The 19,044-nt window shown below is 63.4% G+C and overlaps 3 protein-coding genes across 3 annotated transcripts; 2 read left to right on the top strand and 1 right to left on the bottom strand.

Moving 5' to 3' along the window:
• Positions 1–642: 642 nt before the first annotated feature.
• CHLRE_09g402849v5 (uncharacterized protein) lies at positions 643–3,884 on the bottom strand. Its single transcript, XM_043066091.1, has 8 exons — positions 3,723–3,884; positions 3,375–3,416; positions 2,857–3,001; positions 2,386–2,441; positions 2,017–2,132; positions 1,684–1,733; positions 1,273–1,406; positions 643–814 (listed from the first exon to the last, which is right to left on the bottom strand). Exons 1-8 carry the CDS (start codon positions 3,840–3,842, stop codon positions 806–808), a joined length of 672 nt encoding a protein of 223 aa, XP_042921435.1. The 5' UTR covers positions 3,843–3,884; the 3' UTR covers positions 643–805.
• A 1,020-nt stretch (positions 3,885–4,904) lies between these two features.
• Positions 4,905–7,511, top strand: CHLRE_09g402812v5 (uncharacterized protein). Its single transcript, XM_001697606.2, has 4 exons — positions 4,905–5,171; positions 5,274–5,345; positions 5,850–6,000; positions 6,275–7,511. The coding sequence occupies exons 2-4, from the start codon at positions 5,300–5,302 to the stop codon at positions 6,390–6,392; spliced, it is 315 nt and encodes a 104-aa protein (XP_001697658.2). The 5' UTR covers positions 4,905–5,171; positions 5,274–5,299; the 3' UTR covers positions 6,393–7,511.
• Positions 7,512–7,604: 93 nt separating this feature from the next.
• CHLRE_09g402775v5 (uncharacterized protein) lies at positions 7,605–19,000 on the top strand. The gene is made up of 18 exons (XM_043066089.1): positions 7,605–8,259; positions 8,506–8,625; positions 9,092–9,154; positions 9,475–9,573; positions 10,292–10,384; positions 10,921–11,046; positions 11,249–11,340; positions 11,651–11,762; positions 12,103–12,215; positions 12,550–12,637; positions 13,112–13,212; positions 13,661–13,775; positions 13,977–14,081; positions 14,403–14,508; positions 14,961–15,143; positions 15,397–15,639; positions 16,758–16,812; positions 17,218–19,000. Exons 1-18 carry the CDS (start codon positions 8,041–8,043, stop codon positions 17,519–17,521), a joined length of 2,337 nt encoding a protein of 778 aa, XP_042921434.1. The 5' UTR covers positions 7,605–8,040; the 3' UTR covers positions 17,522–19,000.
• The last annotated feature ends 44 nt before the right edge of the window (positions 19,001–19,044 follow it).

Here is a 19,044-nt window from a genome sequence, read left to right as displayed (position 1 = left end):
TGCTGCTCCACACGCCCGCCCACTTGCCGATCACCTCCGACATGTAGGCATAGTCGTCGGGGCCCTGACACAGCATGGGGTTGGGGTTATTTGACCATACATGGTATTTGGGTTATTTGATCATACATGGTCTTTGGGGCATTTGGCGGAGGCGGGAGGATACGGCACTTGCACGACACCAACGCACAGGTGAAGCGGCATCTCACCTTCTTCACCCAGCCGCACCACACAACGCCCACCCCTTCGTTCCTCCACACATACACACACACACACACACACACACACACACACACACACACACGGCACTACCCGCGACACGTCGCGGCGCGTGTTTGCACTATCAGGGGGGTAACTGGATTCTGGGGGGTGGGGGATGGGGGGCTCGTCACGAACAGCCGACGCGGCCACTGCGGCCGCGAGCGTGCCTAGCCTCGGTGCCGCCGTGGCGTGGGGAGCGGGAGGCCAGCTCCCGCCAGCCCACGGCGCACACACGGCACACGCACACACACACCAGCTTGACACGCGTCTGGAAACGCTGCAACCGCCGCCCGCCACGTCCCCCATGCAGCCTCGACCCCGTTTAGTCGCAGTGCCACCGCTAACTCGCCCTCTTCCAATAGTGTTATTGTACTTAGTGGGCGGGATTTGGGACGCGTGATACCTAGCTTGTCTGCTGCACGCCGCCTCTCTTATCGCCGTTGCCATTCACATGCCCGTGACACTTCCTCGCTGCCGCCCTATGCCCATGCTTCCACCTTTGCCTATAGGTGAGCTCGACTACGACCAGCGGGCGGGAATCCGGGAATTAGGCGTGCTGGGTAAACGTTGTTTAGCGCGCCCAGGGTGCGGAGCATGGACGCATACAGGTGCATCGCGGGGTCAGGCCGAATGGTCGCCCGTGGGGTTCCAGGCTTATCGCGGGTAAGTATGCCTACCTGGGTCACGACAGTCACGCGACGCTCGGTAAAATGGTGGGTATCGGTAAGTAACTCCGTCGCGTCATTGGGCGGGCTTTCGTTTCGTTTTTTAACACACACACACACACACACACACACACACACACACACACACACATCCCCGCCCTCCGCACTGCCACCACGTGTGTGAGTGTGTCGCCTTCCTCATTTCTCCACCCGCACCACACCTCCATACGCCTTCACTTTAAAAAGTCATGAATGTAACCCCCACCCCCACCCCCACCCACCCACACCCTAACACCCACACACCCACACCCACATACACACACCCGCCACCCTGCCCCGCCCTCCTCACCGCCACCACGTCCGGCACCGCGGTCAGCTCGCCCTCCCCCACGTCCGCGGGCTGCCAGGCGGTGGGGTCAGGCAGCAGCGCGTCGCGCTCCTCCAGCGTGAGCTGCCGCGTCACCAGGCTGCTCACCAGCACGCCTGCAGTACATAATAATGATGCGATAAGATACCGTACGATGATGATGGCAAGCAATTGGATAAAGGAAGGTGTGGATGCGAATGATTGTTGCCTGTGGAACAGGCAGCGTGAGTGATGGCAACACCACACGTACACACACGGCCTATGGGTTGCAAAGCACTGCTGCCGCGCTCCGCTCCACCGCCATCAGGCACTGCAGGCAGGCAGGCAGCCTGCTTGCACCCGCGCAATCAGCAACTAGCATCCACCCAGACCTTCCTGACGAGCCACGCTCACCTGACCGTGTGTCGTACGACTGCTTGTCAATCAGGAAGCCTTTGGAGATGCTGCAAATGGCGAGATCCAATGTTGTATTCAGACATGAGGTGGCGCGAGGCAGGTGGGGCGTGTGTGTGAGCGTGTGTGGTTGTGGTGGTGGCGCTGCAGAGGATGAACAACCCTTGTTTTGAGAGTGGTGAACCCAAGCCACGCGCCGCACCCTCCGCCCGCCCGCCTCACATACACACACAGTCACACACAGTCACACACACAGTCACACACACACACACGTCTGGGCGGGCTTTCGTTTCCTTATTTAACACACACACACATTCAAACACACGCGCTCACCGGCCGCTGGGCTCCTGTGCTCCGAAAAGCGGCTGTGTGTTTTGCAGCACCCAATACACGGCACTGAACACCACCCCCTGCGCCTCGTTCACAGCAGACACAACCGGGCGGTAAACCTGCATGGGGTGGAGGAAGGAGGGGAAGGGGGAGGAGGGGGAGGGGGGAAGGTAGTGAGGATGACGGGTGCGGAGGGGAGGTAGGTGCCGAGGGGTGCGCGCGGGGCTACGGGCGGGCACGGGTGCGGGCGCGTGGGGTAAGGGCACCCACCGCCCTAACACGCACACCCACACACGCTTCACAACGCCTCAGCCCACATCCGGCCCCTCCTCCAACCCCCACCTCCGCCCCCACCCCCTCCGCCACCCCCACCAGGTGCTTGTAGGCTTGGTGCTGTCGGCCTAGTGCGTCCACCAGCTGCCCCACGTCTGTGAGTCACCGAGTGAGCGACCGAGTGAGCAAGTGTGAGTATGGCAGCGCGGCGCACGCCTGAGCGTGTGTGTGTGTGTGTGTGTGCGTGCGTGTGTGCGTGTGTGTTAGCAAACTTCCTGGCGCACAAGGGAAAGCCCTCCACAGCTCACCAAGCCCCCCACTGCGCATCCCCCGCCTCAGCCCAACACGCCACGTCACCGCTTCCCCTTCGTACTCATCCCCTAGCTGCTGCGCCCTCCTCACCCAAGCTCCCCACCCCTTCTCCCTCCGCCCACGCCCACCCCGCCAGCTCTCTCCCTCTCCTTCTCCCCTTGATTTGCATCCCACACCCACTCCGCCCACACCCGCTCCGCAAACCTCCCCTCGCCCGCCCCTCTCCGTCCCTGCAACCCCTTCCGCCCCCAGCCCTACCCCGCTTGCGGTCGCGGCGGTAGATGACGCCGTCCGCCAGGAACGCCACGCCGCGGGGTCCCACCAGCGGCCCCAGCGCCACCCCCAGCTCCTCACGCGTCATGGAGCCCGCCGCCGCTGTCAGCTCGGCATAGCGGTGGGCTCGCTGAGGAGGAGGTTGCGGGTGATTGCGGGTGGGGTGTGGGGTGGGTGGGGATTCTTGCATTGCCGTATCGATCCAGCATGAAACAGATGAATAGTGCTCGAATACTGGAGTGCCAGCGGTACAGTAGCTAGGGCGCACGCAGTCCACGGTCGAAGGGCGCGGGCGCGGGTTGCGTATGGCGTGGGTAGGAGAGGGCTTTGTCGTGTGGTACGTGTGGACAGGTGCGGATGGGGATTGCTGGGCGGCGGATGGCTGGACGGATGCGGTGGTGGTGCTGTCTATGCCGGGTTGCCGCCCATTTTCACCCATATGCCCGCTCCCTCCCCCCCCCCCGGCCCCCTGACAGCCCCTAACAGCCCCTGACCGCCCCCACCTGCAGCAGCATCTCGCTCAGCTCCGAGCGGTACGCCACCACCTGCGCCCACACACGGCGGCACACAGCAACGCAGCACAGCAGCTTAACAGCTCAGTATAGCACTGTGGCAGTCCAGCAGCAGCGAGCACATGAGCACAGCAACTCAGCAGCTCAGCAGTGCGTTAGCACAGCTGCACAGTAGCGCATACATACACCCCCGACGTCAAAGTACGTTTTGGCACGAGGCGGGGCGAGGCGGGGCAACGCGGGTAATGGGGGTTAACGCACGCACCGTCACACGGTGAACGCAGCCCCCATCCACGCACCCCCGCTCCAGTTGTACACGCACGCAACTCCGCCACTCGCCTGCAGCCTCCCGCGCCCGGTGCTGGTTCGACGGCCTGCAGAGACGGGCGCTGCTGCTACTGCCGCCGCGGAGCGGCGGACAGCCGTGCGACCCGCTGCGGCTTGGCACATCACTTGCATGTTGTTTTGCAACTCAAACAGAGCGGGCGGGCGGTATAGAATAGCTTCTGTGCTTCCTTTGTGGCAGACTCCTATCACTGCTCAGGGCGTTTGGCCTCCCGCAGTTAGCGCAGACCCAGTGACCCAAGCCATCACGTCACCCGCCCCTGCAGACCCTGGGGCGGCGAAACCCGCGGGTCGTGTCCACTGGGTTTCGTGCCTTCCCCTTAATTGCACACACCCCAAACGGATTCTTTGCCCATCAAAGCTCTTATGTATGTACGTAAGCACCCATGCGACCAAGGGAAACCACAACGCCGTTTAATAGGTTGTACCGTACCACCAGTCGGCTTCAGCACCTCCCGTTTGCCACCCTCCCCCCGCCCAGTGTGCACCCAACCCAAATCTTCCTGGGCACGCATGCTTCGACCTCGCTCATACCATGTACTTTCAACCCGGTCTTGCATGTTCAACGCACTAGCCACCACCCGTGAAAAGCGTCGACACCGACCAGCGATACACAGCTTGCTGCCCCCTGATGGCCCCTATTAATTGGTCACAGACCAAATGTCACACTATGTGACCGTAACACACCATACTTATACGTAGCAATCGCGGTTTGCGCCAGTATGCTATGTTTTGCCGACGCACGCAGGCACGCACGCACGCACCTTTTTCGCTCCCTGCTACTCGTCTGCCTGCCCCTGAAACCCCTCTGCCCGTCACCTCCCCTGGTCCGCCTCCCCCTCCCCTGGTCCGCCTCCCCCCTCCCCTGGCCCTGCACGCTTTTCTTCGACAGGCGGGTATTGTGATAGCCAGGGGCGTGTGCCCCCCCCCTTGATGCCCCCACCCCACCCCACCCCAGGTGCAGACTGCACCTCAACACCGCCAGGGATTCGCACCGTTGAATGCCTCCGCCAAATTCAATCATGCAACATTTGCCAGCATACGCCTTCAGTACTACTTCCGCGGGCCACACATCCCGAGGAGTTTCGATAGCTGAGCATGTGTGAATTTCGTCAGGATGGTACAACGAGAGGGTTTCGTGGGTATTGCGAATAGAGCTATTTGACATCTTTATAATACGCCTGCAAGAGCGGCGCGGGGGCCCCGATGGCGCTCGAACATGTGCAAGGAATCATTGCAAATGCTTTGGGGAAGCCATGCCTTCCTGGCGCCCCAAGCACATGTGAATTAAACACGCTTGCCTAAATATCGCAATACTTGGCACCCTGAATATTCGCCAGCTCCCTGACGGAACACCCTAATTTCTGCATAAGCGTAAAAGGCCGCTCTCCGCCAACATGCCGGAGACTAGCATTCGTCGCACGGATGCGAAGGCATTCTTCGGTAAGGCCGGCGAGGTGTTCTGAGCACCCTGGCGCAAAAATGGTTCTGATTCGGCCGGCACTGCTTTTGCGACTACCCCTGACGCCTGTTATTGGACTGCAGCGAATGAGCGTACATTCTTGCATTGGATGAGCACGGCCGTGACGATAGGAGGCATCGCGGCGGCTCTGTCAGGCAAGTGGTGTTCCCATCCCCGAACCCGTGCAACTGTGCCTAGCCAGGGCCCCGTCGTCGAGGAGTTGGACAGGGAAGCCGTATGGCGGGGGCTCTGACTAGCGCTTCACAGTCCTGATGACGGAGCAGTGCGGGCTTATTGGGCGTGGCGACAGGGCAGTTACGACAGGGGTTACTGCGGCGGGAAGCGGCGGCGCGCATCTGTTACACTACGGCATCAGGGCATCAGCGCACCCGGCGAGGGTTTGCAAGGCTGTCTGACCACCACGCCATTCATAAGCCCTCCAAGCGAAACCACATTGCGTAATACGGTGCTTTTCGACCATCAACCCGCAGCACGCTTGTTACCCGCCGCCGCCTGCCTCGCCGCAGCCTGTCAACCTGCATGCACGACAGCGCCATTAGAGCCATCGGCCCATCGCCAATGCACCTCCACCTCCTCCTCCTTCTCCTCCTCTCCCTCTCACACCCTCTCTCCACGCCCTTCCTCCCCTGTCTCCGCAGGCGTTGCGGGCCACGCGCACCGGCACTGGGGCGACGAGTTCACGGAGCGCGCCATCATCGTGCGTGTGGTGAGCCTGGTCATGCTGTTCATGTCGGTCATCATCGCCGTGTGGGCCGGCCTCAACTTCCAGAAGCGCGCCATCTTCCTCGAGTGAGTGTATGACGTTATATACTTCCATCTCGCGCCGTGTGTAGCCGCCTGTCATGTGTGCGTGGAGGCAATCGTGAGGTGACGGGTTCTCGGCTGTGGATAGTGTCTTGGCAGGGCTGGGCGGTCAGCCGGGGACGCGTTGGATGGCAGGGCAAGCAGGGGCGCCGCCGGGCGTGTGCCGTTCCTCCTTCCAGTACGGCACATCCTTCTTGGCTCCTCTGCCGCATCACCTCCTGCTCCTCCTGCTGCCCTTCATGCTGCTGCCACCTCGCAGAGCCAAGGCCGACGGCCCCTACGACTCCCGCTTCCTGCCCGTGCTGCTGACCGTGTGCATGATCCTGTCTATGTCGGTGGTGTTTGGCGGCGCCGTGTTCCGCCTGTCCAGCACCTAGAATGGCGGGGTGTGTGCCGCCTCAGGAGGGGGGTCTCAGCAAGTGAACGGGAGCCGCCGGCAGGTGACGGTCAGGTGACATGGGGGACGGGTGTGCGTGGGGGTGAACGGCCAGCTTGGGCCGGGGGGTTTCAGTTCCGCCGCCCGCCGCCTGGTGGCAGGCATGGCGTCGGGCTGGTTCTGGCGGTTTGCCTGTGTGTGGGTTGGGTGATTGTAGCATGCGTGCGCGACACGGACTGGGGGACGTAGGGGGGTAGCGACACGAGAAGTGCGCCAGACGCGGAGAGGGGAGCGCCGGCGGGACCACAGCTACGAGGCAATATGATCGCTTGCGGTGCCAACGCTTTCTTGTGGTGTCCGCTTTGGTGGCGCCAGTATGTTCCGCCAATTGGACGGAGAGTGTCTGGTTAGGTAGCACTGTTATTGTGAACTACTGGCTTGTGGGGTGCCGGGTGCGGGTAGGTTGTAGGAGTTGGAGCAGGCTCCTAGCTACTTATCCTAGTCTCAGGAACTTCGGAAGGACAGTCTGGGGTTGTCATGGCGGCTCGGAAGGCCGTGTCGGAGGCAGCAGACCTCGAGACAGGGCGTTGGCGGTTGGAGACAGGGCGTTAGCGCTTGGTGCTTACCGTTCAGCAAGGAGTCGGGAGCTTTTGGAGTGTTAGCTGTGGAAATCTGTGAGCGAATGCACGCCGGTTGAAGGCTCACACTGTATGCAACCAACCTCGGAGTAAACGATTGCTTGGCTCTGTTTGGCCGCTGTTTGGCATGGTTATGGTTACGGCTATGGCTGCGCTGTGTACATCGATGTGCATGAGGTCTTGAGACGCGGCATACGGTGGCCGGGCCCATAGGTGGCGTCTGATGCGTTGATGCTGTAGGGGCTCATATTCTTTCAGGGGCGGACCCTGCATTCTTTACAAGGTGCAAACGGCGTCGGGTGCAGCCTTCGGCATGTGCGTGATCAGAGCAAAGACGACGGCAGCTGTGGCATCCCGCTCGGACTGAAGTTTGTGGTATCGACGCGGCAACGTCATGAGAAGGTATCAGCCTCACGCTGCTACCTGCATCGCAGCAGTGCAGACTGTAGTACTGGAGTTGCGAAGTGTAAGGGAGCACCGGCGTGCCTGAGCCCAGTTCACTGGGCTTCAAGGGCTCCCCGCCTTTCCGGTGACTCTTTACGGTGATGCGAACCTACAAAGCTAAAAACCGTCGTCACATCGAACACAGTTGCCTGAAACAGTGGCAACACAGGCAAGGCTTGTGGTGGCAGAGTTACGACCGGGACAACCGGAGGGCGACCAGTGGCGGCGGCAGCGGTGGGCGTCACGGCAAACCTGCTGACGTGAGTAAGGACACAATCCGATTGCCGCTGGCCTCGGTATGCATGCAGAAACGCTTATCTGCCATTATTATCACCACATCAACGGGTATCGAGCTGTGGCGATGAACGGAGCGATGCCATTTTCGGTCTAGGGAATCTATGGAGCCAGCAGCTTTGTCGACGCACAAATGGTTCTGGCATGAACACACAATATAATACTCGTCAAGATACACGTATCGTAATTATAAGCGAGGGCCTAAGACAAGGAAACCAGCACGCCACAGTTGACGGGCCCTGCGCGCCAGGCTTCTATATTGCGTGAGGACAAATGAAGTACGGAAAGTATATTGAGAGCAAGGTGAAGCCAGAGTGGAAGGATTACTACATCGACTACAAGGGGCTCAAGGACTTGATTAAAGCATGCCAGAAGGAGGCGGAGACGGGCGAGGCGAGCTTCTCGCCACGCACAACCTCGCTGACAGTTCAGCGGTACAACAACACCAAAGATTCCAGCCAGGAGCTCTTCTTCCGTCGCCTGGAGCGCGATGTGAGTAGCTCGAGAGCCCGGGACTGAGCCCGGGACCGCGCTGGGCGGCTGCGACACATGCCACGACAACATGTACCTTGTACACAAGTGTTTAGGGCAAACAGAGAGTCGGTCGGCACGAACTCGGCGCAGGGGTTCGTGGATTGTTCCCGGCCCACGTGCCGGAGCTCGTTAGGCGCTCCTGGTAGCCCCCTCTTCCTCATACGGTTGCGTTCCTCCCCGCCCGCCGCTGCTCGCCATTCGCAGGTGGAGAAGGTCAACAAGTTCACGAACAAGTTGGTGGAGGAGATGCGCGCCAGCCTTAAGAGCCTGAACTCCAAGGCGGAGAAGGAGACGGACCAGGACAAGAAGGATGACCTGCTCAAGGTGGGTGTCCTTGATAAGGACACGTGAGGATACAAGCATGGTTGTGGGGTGGGGGAGAGAGGTGACGCGTAGGTGCTTGGCAAGTAGGCGGCGGGCCGTGGGGTTGCTTGGCGGGTGGGCGGCGGGCTGTGGGCGCGAGTGGGGTGTACCGGCATGGGTGTTGCATGGATGTGCCCGGCTGCTGCATGCCCCACCCCACCCCCCTTGCGCAACGTCCTCCTGGTCTGCAGCCCCCCCCCCCGGACATGCAGGTGCACATGTTCTGTGTGCGTGTTGTGTGGGGCTGCACCAGCAGCAGCAGCAGCAGCAGCCTGCCGCCGCCCGCAGCCTTACACCCTGGGCCTGAGGCACCGCCACCCCACCCCACCCTACCCCATCATGCCGCCCCAACACCACCCCACTTCACCCTTCCCCCTCTCCTCCTTCTCTCCTCCTCCTCCCCCTTAATCCTCATCTTCCCATGCAGGAGGCCCAGCGCATCGGAGACGACTTCCTGGGTCTGGAGAAGTACGTCAACATCAACTACCTGGTGAGAGCGTGCGTGCATGCGACCATGAGCGTGCACTGTGTGGCCGACTTTAATGTCGGTGTGCGGCATGGTCAAGGTCTACGTTTGTGTTTGTTCCAAGCCTGTGACCTAGGTACCGAACCTTTTAGGGGCAGCGGTGCCGCCTGTCATGTGGGGCAGCGCCCGCCCATGTGCAGGGCATGCTTGCGCCACTGTGCTCCCACCCCATCTCCCCCATCTGCCCCATCTCCCCCATCTCACCTTGCGAAAGCCGCGACCCCACCCCAACCCTAACCCCTGCCTCTGCCTGTGCGACCGCCCCGCGCCCCTTCCCGCCACAGGGCTTCCACAAGATCCTGAAGAAGCACGACAAGTGCCTGCCGCACGCGCCCTGCCGCCAGTTCTACGTGGCGCACCTGCACCAGCAGCCCTGGGTGCAGGTGAGGGGCAGGCACAGGGGCAGAGGGGCAAAGAGGTAGCCACAAAGACACATGCACACACACACACACACGCATATGCATGCACACTCGCATGCGCACAGCTCGTGACTCTGCTGATGCTGGTGCTGAACATGGGGACAAAGGAGTGGGGTATGGGAAGGGGGCCTGGCTGGGGAAGTGGGGGGACCGTTCGCGCCGTCAGCCCCGAGTGGGATAGGCCGTACGAACCGGCGGGACATTGATGTACACATTGGGTGTACGACGCTCTTGCGGGGTTGCTTGAAAACGGCAAAACGCGGTGCAAATCAGAGAATAGGGCAAGACAAGAGGGGAACCGAGGTGGAACCGAGCGCGAGGGGACGACAGGGAATGCGGAATTCATAGTGCACGGCCTTCAGTGCAGTGAGCGACGTGCGGCAGCGCCGGTGACGGTACCACCAGGGTCAGGCAGCGGGTGGGGAACCAGAGTGGACAGGGCGCGGCAAGACAGGGCATGGCAGGGGTTCTCGCGCCTTCTTCGCTAGGGGTGGCCTCACGGTAGGGAGGTTTGGAGGCGGTTGGTCCGCAGGTGGTCGGGCAGCCAGCCATTGCACTGCAGCCCAGCCCTCCACCCCGTGACACCCCCCCTTAGCACCCCCTGGCCCCGTGGCTGCAACTGTATGTAACCCCTCCCTCCCCCTTGCATCCCCGCCACCCCCTCTACCTCTCCCCCCTGCAGGGCAACTACTCGGACCTGCTGGTGTCGCTGTCCAACCTGTACTCCAAGCTGCGCGGCGACAGCAGCGGCGAGAAGAACGAGGACGCGGCGCAGGTGCGGTGGTGGGGTGGGGTTCGGGGTGGGGTGTGTGGTGATGGGTGGGGTTAACGTTGAACCAGTCCCGTAAGGAAACAGTCGCGCGGCAAGGAGAACTGCAGCTGCAAAAGCGAGTCGTTGTACATCACTATATGTAGTCGGTGTATGTGATGGGTGGTGATAGTGATGGTCGGGGGTGGGGCGGGTTTGGGGGGGGTGATGGCGATGATGGCGGGGCGTGGGGTGATAGTGACATTGCGAGTGCGGAGTGCGGGGTGGTGAGGTGGTGGGGCAGGAGGGAGGAAGCAAGAGGGAGGGAGGAAGGCAGGGGGAACGGGCAGGAGGGAGGGAGGGAGGGAGGCAGGGGGGTTTGCGGCCTGTGCGCACTCGACATGGCGCGTTCGGGCTTCAGAAAGGTCCCAGGGTCAGGGCGTGTCGTCCTCGCCTTCACCGCCTTCACCTCTACCCCCCTCTCCCCCACAACGCCCGTTTTCTATCATGAATGTAACCCACCCGCCTCCCCCTCCCCCTCCTCCGCCTGCCTGCCCCCCCAGGGCTTTGTTCGCTCCACCACCAAGTACTGGGTGCGCAACGAGGACGTGTCCACCGTCAAGCACCACGTGCTGCAGCACCTGCCCGTGTTCCAGTTCGACAAGAACATCTTCAGCGGCGACGCCCAGGTGAGGACAAGGGGAGAGGGGGAAAGGGAGGGAGAGGGAGAGAAACGACGGTGTACGGCTGGGCGGAAGGATGTGAGGGGGCCCTGTGGTCATTGCTGCCAGCGCTCCTCCTGGACCTTAACCTCAACTCTCCTCCTGGCCTCCTCTCCCCCGACCTTTTAACCTTGCTAACCCTCCTCCTCCCCCGCCCACCCTCGCGCAGCTGATCAACAGTGTGTACATGGACAACTCCAATCTGGAGCTGTACCACGGCCGCCTGGACAAGAAGCCCGGCGCAATCGCGCTGCGCATCCGGTGAGCGGCGCGAGCGAGGGAGGAGGGAGGGAGGGGGAGCGAGGGAGGAGAAAGAGGGAGGGCGAGGGACAGGGAGAGGGGGAATGGTGTGCGCTGTCGGTGTTACGTGGCGCGTGCGGTGTGCGGCGTGTGGGTTTGTGCGCATGCTTACGGCGTGGGGCAGCTGGGTTTGTGTGCATGATTACAACCCTGCCAACCCTCCCCATCCTCCCCCTCCCCTCCCCCACCTCCACCCTCCTCCACCTCCACGCCTTCATTTCATACATATTCATGAATATAACCCCCACCTCGCCCTTCTCCACCTCCACAGCTGGTACGGCAGCAACCCGCCCAACATGGTGTTCTTCGAGCGCAAGACGCACAAGGAGTCCTGGAAGGGCGAGGAGTCGGTCAAGGAGCGGTTCACGCTGCCCAGCGACAAGGTGCGTGGGTGCTGGGGGGGGGGGCGGGGGGGGGGGCGGCTGCGGGAGGCACGGGGGGAGTGGGCTGGGGTGGGGTGGGGAGGATGCGGCGGGCTGTGGGCCGGGCGAGGTCGCCACACACGGCTCGCCACGAACCACACACGGCGCGGAACACATTACTCGCCGCACCCCCACCCCCCACCCCCAAGATGGTCTACCGTCTACCACTTAACTAGTCATGAATGTAAACCCCCCCCCCCCATCGTGAGCAACGATTGCTATTCCCGCAAGATAGTCTACCGTTTACCACTTCCTTAGCTAATCATGCATGCTACCCCAACCATCTTTACAACCCCCTCAGGTTGTTGCCTTCATGGACGGCGAGTACAGCCTGGAGGCGGCGCTGGTGGACCAGGAGGCGGCGGCGGCGCGCAAGGGCAAGAGCCTGAGCCAGGAGGAGAAGGACGCCTACAGGTGGGCGGGAGGTGGGGTGGTGGCGGGTGGGTGGGTTTGGGTGGGTGATGGTCGGTGGGTGGGTGTTGGAGGGGGGCGCATTGCTGGAGGGGCGCTGGGTGATGGATGGGTGGGTGGGTTTGCGGTTCGCGCGTGCGTAGAATGAAATAGGGGGCGGGTGTATGAGGCTCTTGAGCTTAGGAGGAGGGAACGGCGCTGGGTGCGTGCTCAAAATGCGCACCAGCACTGATCTCCCTCATACACACCCCTCCTCCTCACAACATCCTAACCTTCCCTCCCTCCTCCCTCCCTCCCCTCTCCCTCCCTCCCTCCCCCTCCTCCCTCCCCCTCGCAGCCAGCTGTTCACGGAGGTGTACAAGGCGGTGGACTCGAAGCAGCTCAAGCCGCTGGTGCGCACCCAGTACATGCGCACCGCCTTCCAGGTGAGGGGGTGGGGAGGAGGTGGTGGGGCGGTGTGGGGTGGGGTGGGGCGGGGGAGGCACACAGGGGTCGCAGCCGATCAGGAAGAGGGGAGGTGGGGCGGAGGATGAGGCCGTGGGGGAGGGGAGGTGGGCGAGGCCCGGGAGGTGCCCCTTCTGCCGCCTGGCACGCCTAACACCCGACTGCGCTCACCTCACCACGCTGCGCCCTTCACCCCATTAGGATTCTGATGTCCTTGGTGGGTGGGAGGGAATGAATGGGCTACTCCATGCCGCCGCCATCGCCCCATCGCCGTTTTTCAATACCCCGCTCTCATCACCACCACCCTCGCCCTCACCCAATTCCCTCCTCCTTAATTAACCATGATTGTAACCCCCTCCCGCCCCCCCCCCACAACGCGTCTACTCTGCTACTGTACCTGCCTACGCCTTCACTTCTTAAATAACCATGAATGTAAACCCCCCCCCGCTCTCCAGATCCCCTTTGACGCCACGGTGCGCATCAGCCTGGACACCAACCTGTGCATGATCAAGGAGAACCCCGAGGACGGCCCCTCCTGCGCCGCCACCGGCCGCTGGTGGGTGGGGGCGGCGGGCTCTACCCGCCCAGGCTCTAGCGACTAGTGCTGACGCCACATAGAGGGCTGGTGGTGTGCATGGATGGTTAGGAAGAGGGGGTTAGGAAGAGGGGGTTAGGAAGAGGGGGTTAGGAAGAGAGCGCGGGGGCCGGACCAGGCGATGGTCCGGAGCCCGGGTGCCGTGGGTGGCCTGCAGCACTTCGTGTGGGAGGGGGGGGGCGGCTTGACAAGCCATGCCGGGGCAACGCTGGTAGGAAGGCTGGGCGTCTCGGGGAGGGGAGAGCGCTTGCCGCCGCAGCCGGAAGCAGTCCATTCCCCCGCCTTGAAGCGTCACGCACGCGCGCATGCTCTGCGTCTTTCCACTTCCCCTGTGCCCTCTTCAAACACACACGCACACATCGTGCACGCTCAAAACACACTGCACCCGCACCCGCGCCCGCGCCCTCAGGTACCGCGACCCCTCGCTGCCGGTGACTCGCACCGAGATCACGCGCTTCCCGCACGCCGTGCTGGAGGTGAAGCTCAGCCTGCAGGAGGGCCAGACGGCGCCCGCCTGGGTGCAGGTGAGGGGGGCGGAGAAGGGAGGGAGGGACGGGAACACTATTTCGGAGGGTCTACGTGCTGGAAGCTGGAGCTAGAGCTGAAGCCGGGAGATGGTCGGCGTCGTCGGTAACGATTGCTGTTCCCCAAGATGGTCTACCGTCGACCACTTCCTAAACTACTACCCTTCATGAATGTGACCCCCGCCTCCCCCCACCCCTCAGGAGCTGCTGGACAGCGGCTACCTGACCGAGGTTCACAAGTTCTCCAAGTTCATCCACGGCTCTGCCACGTTGTTCCCAGGCGACGTGCGCGCCGTGCCCTACTGGGTGAGCGTGCACGGGGAGGGGCCGAGGGGGGAAGGGAAGGAGGGGAGCGGAGGGCAAAGGTAGAAGATGGGGAAGGGAAACGGAGGAAATGAGCGGGAGTGGGGGTGGGGAAAGGGGTGGGCCGGGGGTCCGCAGATCCCACTCTGGGATTCCGGGATGCCTTGTGGGGGGGAGGCCTTCCTCCTCCCCAGCCTACCGTGCTCTTCCTCCTGCTCGTTCTGCTCCCCCTCTACTGTACCTGGCTACCCTTCACTTCACCCTGCGGTCACCTTGTGTAACCCCGCTCTAATCCCTGTCCCCACCTGCCCACCTGCCCCTCAGGTGGACGACGAGTCGGTGCGCGCCTCCATGCTGGCCTCGGCGCCCTCGCCGCTGGAGGGCGGCTCGCCACTGCCCGAGGACGGCTCCGTGGCGGGAGGCAGCGCGGGTGAGGAGGGGCAGGGCAGGAGGAGGGGCAGGGCAGGAGGAGGAGGAGGAGGAGGAGGAGGAGGAGGAGGAGGAGGAGGAGGAGGGGGGGCAGGAGGGGGGGCAGGAGGGGGGGCAGGAGGGGGGGCAGGAGGGGGGGCAGGAGGAGGAGGAGGAGGTGGGGGAGGCGGAGGGGGAGGCGGAGGGGGTGGGGGAGGCGGAGGAGGAGGAGGAGGAGGAGGGGGAGGGGGCGGGGAAGAGGCTGTGGGGTGGGGTTGGGAGGCCCGGGCTGCGGCACTGCGGATCACGCTGCTGACGCGTCATTGCTCGTCCTGCCTACAACGTCACCCCTTAATACTCATGACTGTAACTCCCACCCCCCCCCCCACTCCCCGCACCCCGCACCCCTCCTGGCTACGCCTCCACTTCATAAACAATCATGAATGTCACCCCCAACCCACTCCCCACCCCCAGGCGGCCCCTCCACCTCGAACGGCTCGCCTGTGGCCGCCGCCGCCGCCGCCGCCAGCGCCGCCCGCAGCAAGCCGCGCACCCGCCACGCCAAGGCCGCCTCGCCCGGGCTGGACGAGCTGCAGCACCCGCTGCTGGGCGAGCAGGCCACTCTCAAGCTCATGCCCGACCGCGAGCAGATTGCGGGTGGGTGTGGGGTGGCAGTGTGTTGGTGGGGGGGATTGGGTGGGTGTGGTGGTGGTGGGGGCATTGGGTGGGTGGGCGGCGTGTGGTTGTGGGGTGCGGGATGGGTGGGAAGCTGGGCAGTTGGGGGGTGGCGTGGTTGTGACATGGGGGTGGTGAGATACCGGCGGTGGCGCATGACCCCTACCCGCCGCCCCTCGTCCCAACATCCTCCCGCTCGCCCCCCGGTTCCCCGCCCCACCGCCTCCGCCCACAGGCTTCCGCAACGCCGGCCTCTCGGCGGCGGGCGGCGCCGGCGCGGGCCGCGGCGGCTCGGGCCACCCCGGCTTCTTCGCTCGGCTGCTGGGGCTGGTGCCGCCGCCCCCGCCCGCGGGCGGCGGCAGCCTGCGCTCGACCCCGATGCGGATCGAACCCAAGACCTTCTTCGCCAACGAGCGCACCTTTTTGGCCTGGCTGCACATGGCCGTGACGCTGGGCTCCGTGTCGGCGGCGCTGCTGGGTGAGTTGGGGGGCTGGGGGTTGGGGGTTTGGGGGAACGGGGTTGGGGCGCGAGTGGGTGGGGGGCAGGTGGGGGGGGAGTGGGTGGGGGGCAGGTGGGGGGGGGAGCGGGTGGGGCGCGGGTGGGGGAGCGGGTGGGGAGCCGGTGCGGGGGGGGGGCGGGGTTGGCGGGTGGGGTTGGGGGCCGGGCTTGGGGCGCGGGGTTGGGGGGCGGCGTTGGGGAATAGCCATCCATGGGATGGTGTGTATCAAATATGAAGTGAAGTGCCGACGTCCAGAGGTACAGCGGGCACACGCGACGCATTCCATACCGTTGTTTCGCCAGCGGCAGGCTGCTGGTTCCCCCGTGTTTCCGTGGCGGCTAACGCTAAAATACTAAGTTCCTATTGAAAGCAAGTAGTCTGGAGTAGTAGTGGTGATAAGTAAGGCTCGTTGGTAAAGAAGCTGAGTGCATGCGTCTAGGTGGCTAGCTTAGCTGCTGCGGCGCGAAACCGGGACCCCGCGAACTCACCTAATCGCTCAGCAATGCAAGCCACGCCAGAGCCGCGCGCGCAGGGGGAAGCACACACAGGAAATGGGCGAGCGGCAGTAAGGCGTGGCGGACTCAAACGGCAAACAGGCGGCACAGACATACAAGCAAACGTGCAATGCGAGTAGTAGTGAGAGCCAAAGTAAAAACGTAAAAAACGGCACGACCACGCGAACAAGCATAAAAGCAAGGGCAGCCCAAAAACGCAATGGGGTCCACACGATGCGGCGTTGGGGGAGCGGAGATGGGCGCGGGGTTGGGAGCGGGTGGGGGAGCGGGTGGGCGAGCGGGGGTTTGGGGGGTTGGGTTGGGGAGGTGGGGGGGGGGGAGGTTGGACAGGGTTTGGGGTTTGGGGGTGGAGTGCTGGAGCGAGGAGTGGGGTGAGGGTGCCTAAGAAAGAGGGGCAGCCAGCACCGGTTTTGGGGTAGCGAAGCCTCGCCAGCCGAGAAGGAGGAATCGGGGCGTGCGTGTGTCGCACGGTCGCGCGCTCGCACCTATGTGGTGCTCACCCACTCCTCACCTCACCCGCCACCTCACCCGCCGCCTCACCTCGCCACCTCACTCGCCACCTCACCTCCCACCTGCCACAGGCTTCGCCGCGGGCACCGACGACGACAGCGAGAGCACCGGCGGCGCCGCCATCAGGTGCGTGTGTGTGTTTATGTGTGTGTGTGTGTGTTTATGTGGGTGGGGGTGGGTGGGGGTGGGTGGGGGTGTCTAGGGTTGTGGACAAGTGGTGGTCGTGACGCCTCGGCATCTGCAGGCAGGGAGGTGGCTGGCGGCCGTGTGGCGGCGCCGCATCCACCCACTGTCTGCTCCCCGCCCTTCCCACCTCCCTCGCCTTGTATCCAACGCCCGGGAACGCGGTGCATTGCCGGGATGCGGTTGACTGTAGCGTGCCGCTCCGTTGTCAACGCATAGGCCACGCTCTCCTCCTCTGTTGCACCGGGTTCGTTTTAGCTCGGGCTGGTATTTACAACCTCCCTCCCCTTCATGGCTTAATTGCTCATGAATGTAACCCGCCTGCCCCCCACCCCTCACGGCCCACAGCCGGCACCTGGTGGAGCTGATCGCGCTCATCCTGCTGCCGCTGGGCGTCGCCATGTGCGGCTACGCGCTGCACGTGTTCGTGTGGCGCGCCACCAACATCGCCAAGAAGCGCGCCGTGCACTTTGACGACCGCGTGGGCCCGCTGGCGCTGTGCGGCGCAGTGGTGGTGGCGCTGGTGGCCATCACGTTGCTGTCACTGGTGGACTTCTTCGAGCTGCTGGCGGCGGCGGACGCCGCGGCGCCGGCGCCGCCGCCGCCTGCGGCGGTGCTGGCGGGCGCGACGGGGACGCTGTCGCTGTTCTAGAGGACGCTGTCGCTGTTCTAGAGGGGAGGCAGAGGGAGAGAAGGGGGTGGGTTTTGTTGATGGGTGGGGGCAGTGTCAGGAGGGGCGGGGGTGTTGTGGCCGGCGCGGAAGCTCGGCGGCGGGGGCTGTGGGCGGGCATTGGCCGGTGTGCGCATGAGACGGTAGGAAGCAGCTGAGGGGTGGGGTGTTAAGCTCGGCGGGGGTGCGGCTTTGAAGCGTGTAGGTCGCTGTGGGTGGATGGAGGGCGTGTGGGGGTTGGATGGGCCTGCCTATCCTTGGATATGGTTCGCATGGATTTCGGGCGGCTCGTGCCACCTCCACATGCATGGCCGGAAGCCAGGTGTTAGAGGCGTGTGGCTGGCGCGGATCAGTATTGTGGGCGGCGGCATGTGCTTGGGTTTCCCGGTAGCTGGCCCAAATCTGTGGGATTCATGTGAGAACGGAACAACTGATTGCGCCCGGGATTCGTATGAGGGCCATCCCTGCGTGTGAATGTGTGTGCGTCTTGTGTTTGTAGAGGAGGGGCGGGCGCATTGAAAGAATTGACGAGGCAGTTACGATGTGTGCGGGTGTGTGCGCGTGTATCCGCAGAAATTTCCGTGTTGTTGTCGCGGTCGTGGTGCGCCCCCGCCGTGGTAGATGTCGGCACCCAGACGCCGAAGCCACAACCGCTGCGGCGGCGCCGATTACGGTAACGCTTCTTGGGAGATGGGCAGTTGCGGAGGCGCAGCTGAGGATGCTCAAGCCGGGGGGTGCGGGTCCCAGTGGCCCACAACGCGTTGTTTTATCAGGGGCGCGCGGTAGGCGTGTTTCAAATTTTCAATAGGGTTGTCTGGTTAGCGACCTGTGCTGACGAGGATGGCGTAGCGGGCAGTCAGCTGCAGCGGCAGGGGTGTTTTCCTTGCTGTCTGGTTGGCCTGCTGCCTGCTGCACTAGTGCTTGATAGCTGGGCGCGACTGGGCACATATGGCGGGCGGTGCCTGTACCAACCGACCCCGGCTATGTCCGGGAGATGAGGCTAGTATCGGAACCTTCGGCCTCAGACGGAGGACGTGGCGTGGCGGCACAGCCCACTTTTCCCTTGCAAGGGAGAGCCACCTTTTCTTGTCAATAGGGTTTTGGCCTGTGGACATTGCGTGTGCCGCTGGTCACTGAGGTGGCGGCAAGCTCGGCTGATGCATGCTCGTGTGGGCGGGCGTCATAAGACCGCCGGAATGGGGTACACAGCACAATACTGCATTACAGGTCCGTAGCCGTTGCCCAAGCTGCATGTAACCGTGGCTCAAGCGCCCGCCATCGCTCCGACGTGGGCGAGGCTCAGACATGCATGGTGCATGCCCCTAAGAAGACCATGGCGTACCCCGAAACCCACTACCGGAGGGCAAGGCCTGCAGAAGGGATCACTACGGATACGGTACCGTTGCTGCAGATTGATGGGGCCAGTCTAGGCTCGGGGCTCTTGTCGTTAACAACTACTGGCACGGGGACAGCAGAGTCACAGGGTGACGCAGCGTGGGGCAACA

The sequence above is a fragment of the Chlamydomonas reinhardtii genome, chromosome 9, assembly GCF_000002595.2.
Source record: "Chlamydomonas reinhardtii strain CC-503 cw92 mt+ chromosome 9, whole genome shotgun sequence".
NCBI classification, from domain to species: Eukaryota; Viridiplantae; Chlorophyta; class Chlorophyceae; order Chlamydomonadales; family Chlamydomonadaceae; genus Chlamydomonas; species Chlamydomonas reinhardtii.
This window is presented reverse-complemented; position numbering and strand designations above follow the sequence as displayed.

Coding starts and splice junctions, on each gene's coding strand:
- CHLRE_09g402849v5 (XM_043066091.1), bottom strand. CDS start 3,842: ATGCAAGTGATGTGCCAAGCCGCAGCGGGTCGCACGGCTGTCCGCCGC. Junction 3,417..3,722: donor CCGGGCGCGGGAGGCTGCAG/GCGAGTGGCGGA, acceptor GTGTGGGCGCAG/GTGGTGGCGTACCGCTCGGA. Junction 1,407..1,683: donor GTCGTACGACACACGGTCAG/GTGAGCGTGGCT, acceptor TATGTACTGCAG/GCGTGCTGGTGAGCAGCCTG.
- CHLRE_09g402812v5 (XM_001697606.2), top strand. CDS start 5,300: ATGAGCACGGCCGTGACGATAGGAGGCATCGCGGCGGCTCTGTCAG. Junction 5,346..5,849: donor CATCGCGGCGGCTCTGTCAG/GCAAGTGGTGTT, acceptor CTGTCTCCGCAG/GCGTTGCGGGCCACGCGCAC. Junction 6,001..6,274: donor AAGCGCGCCATCTTCCTCGA/GTGAGTGTATGA, acceptor GCCACCTCGCAG/AGCCAAGGCCGACGGCCCCT.
- CHLRE_09g402775v5 (XM_043066089.1), top strand. CDS start 8,041: ATGAAGTACGGAAAGTATATTGAGAGCAAGGTGAAGCCAGAGTGGAAG. Junction 13,213..13,660: donor TGCGCCGCCACCGGCCGCTG/GTGGGTGGGGGC, acceptor CCGCGCCCTCAG/GTACCGCGACCCCTCGCTGC. Junction 14,082..14,402: donor TGCGCGCCGTGCCCTACTGG/GTGAGCGTGCAC, acceptor CCTGCCCCTCAG/GTGGACGACGAGTCGGTGCG.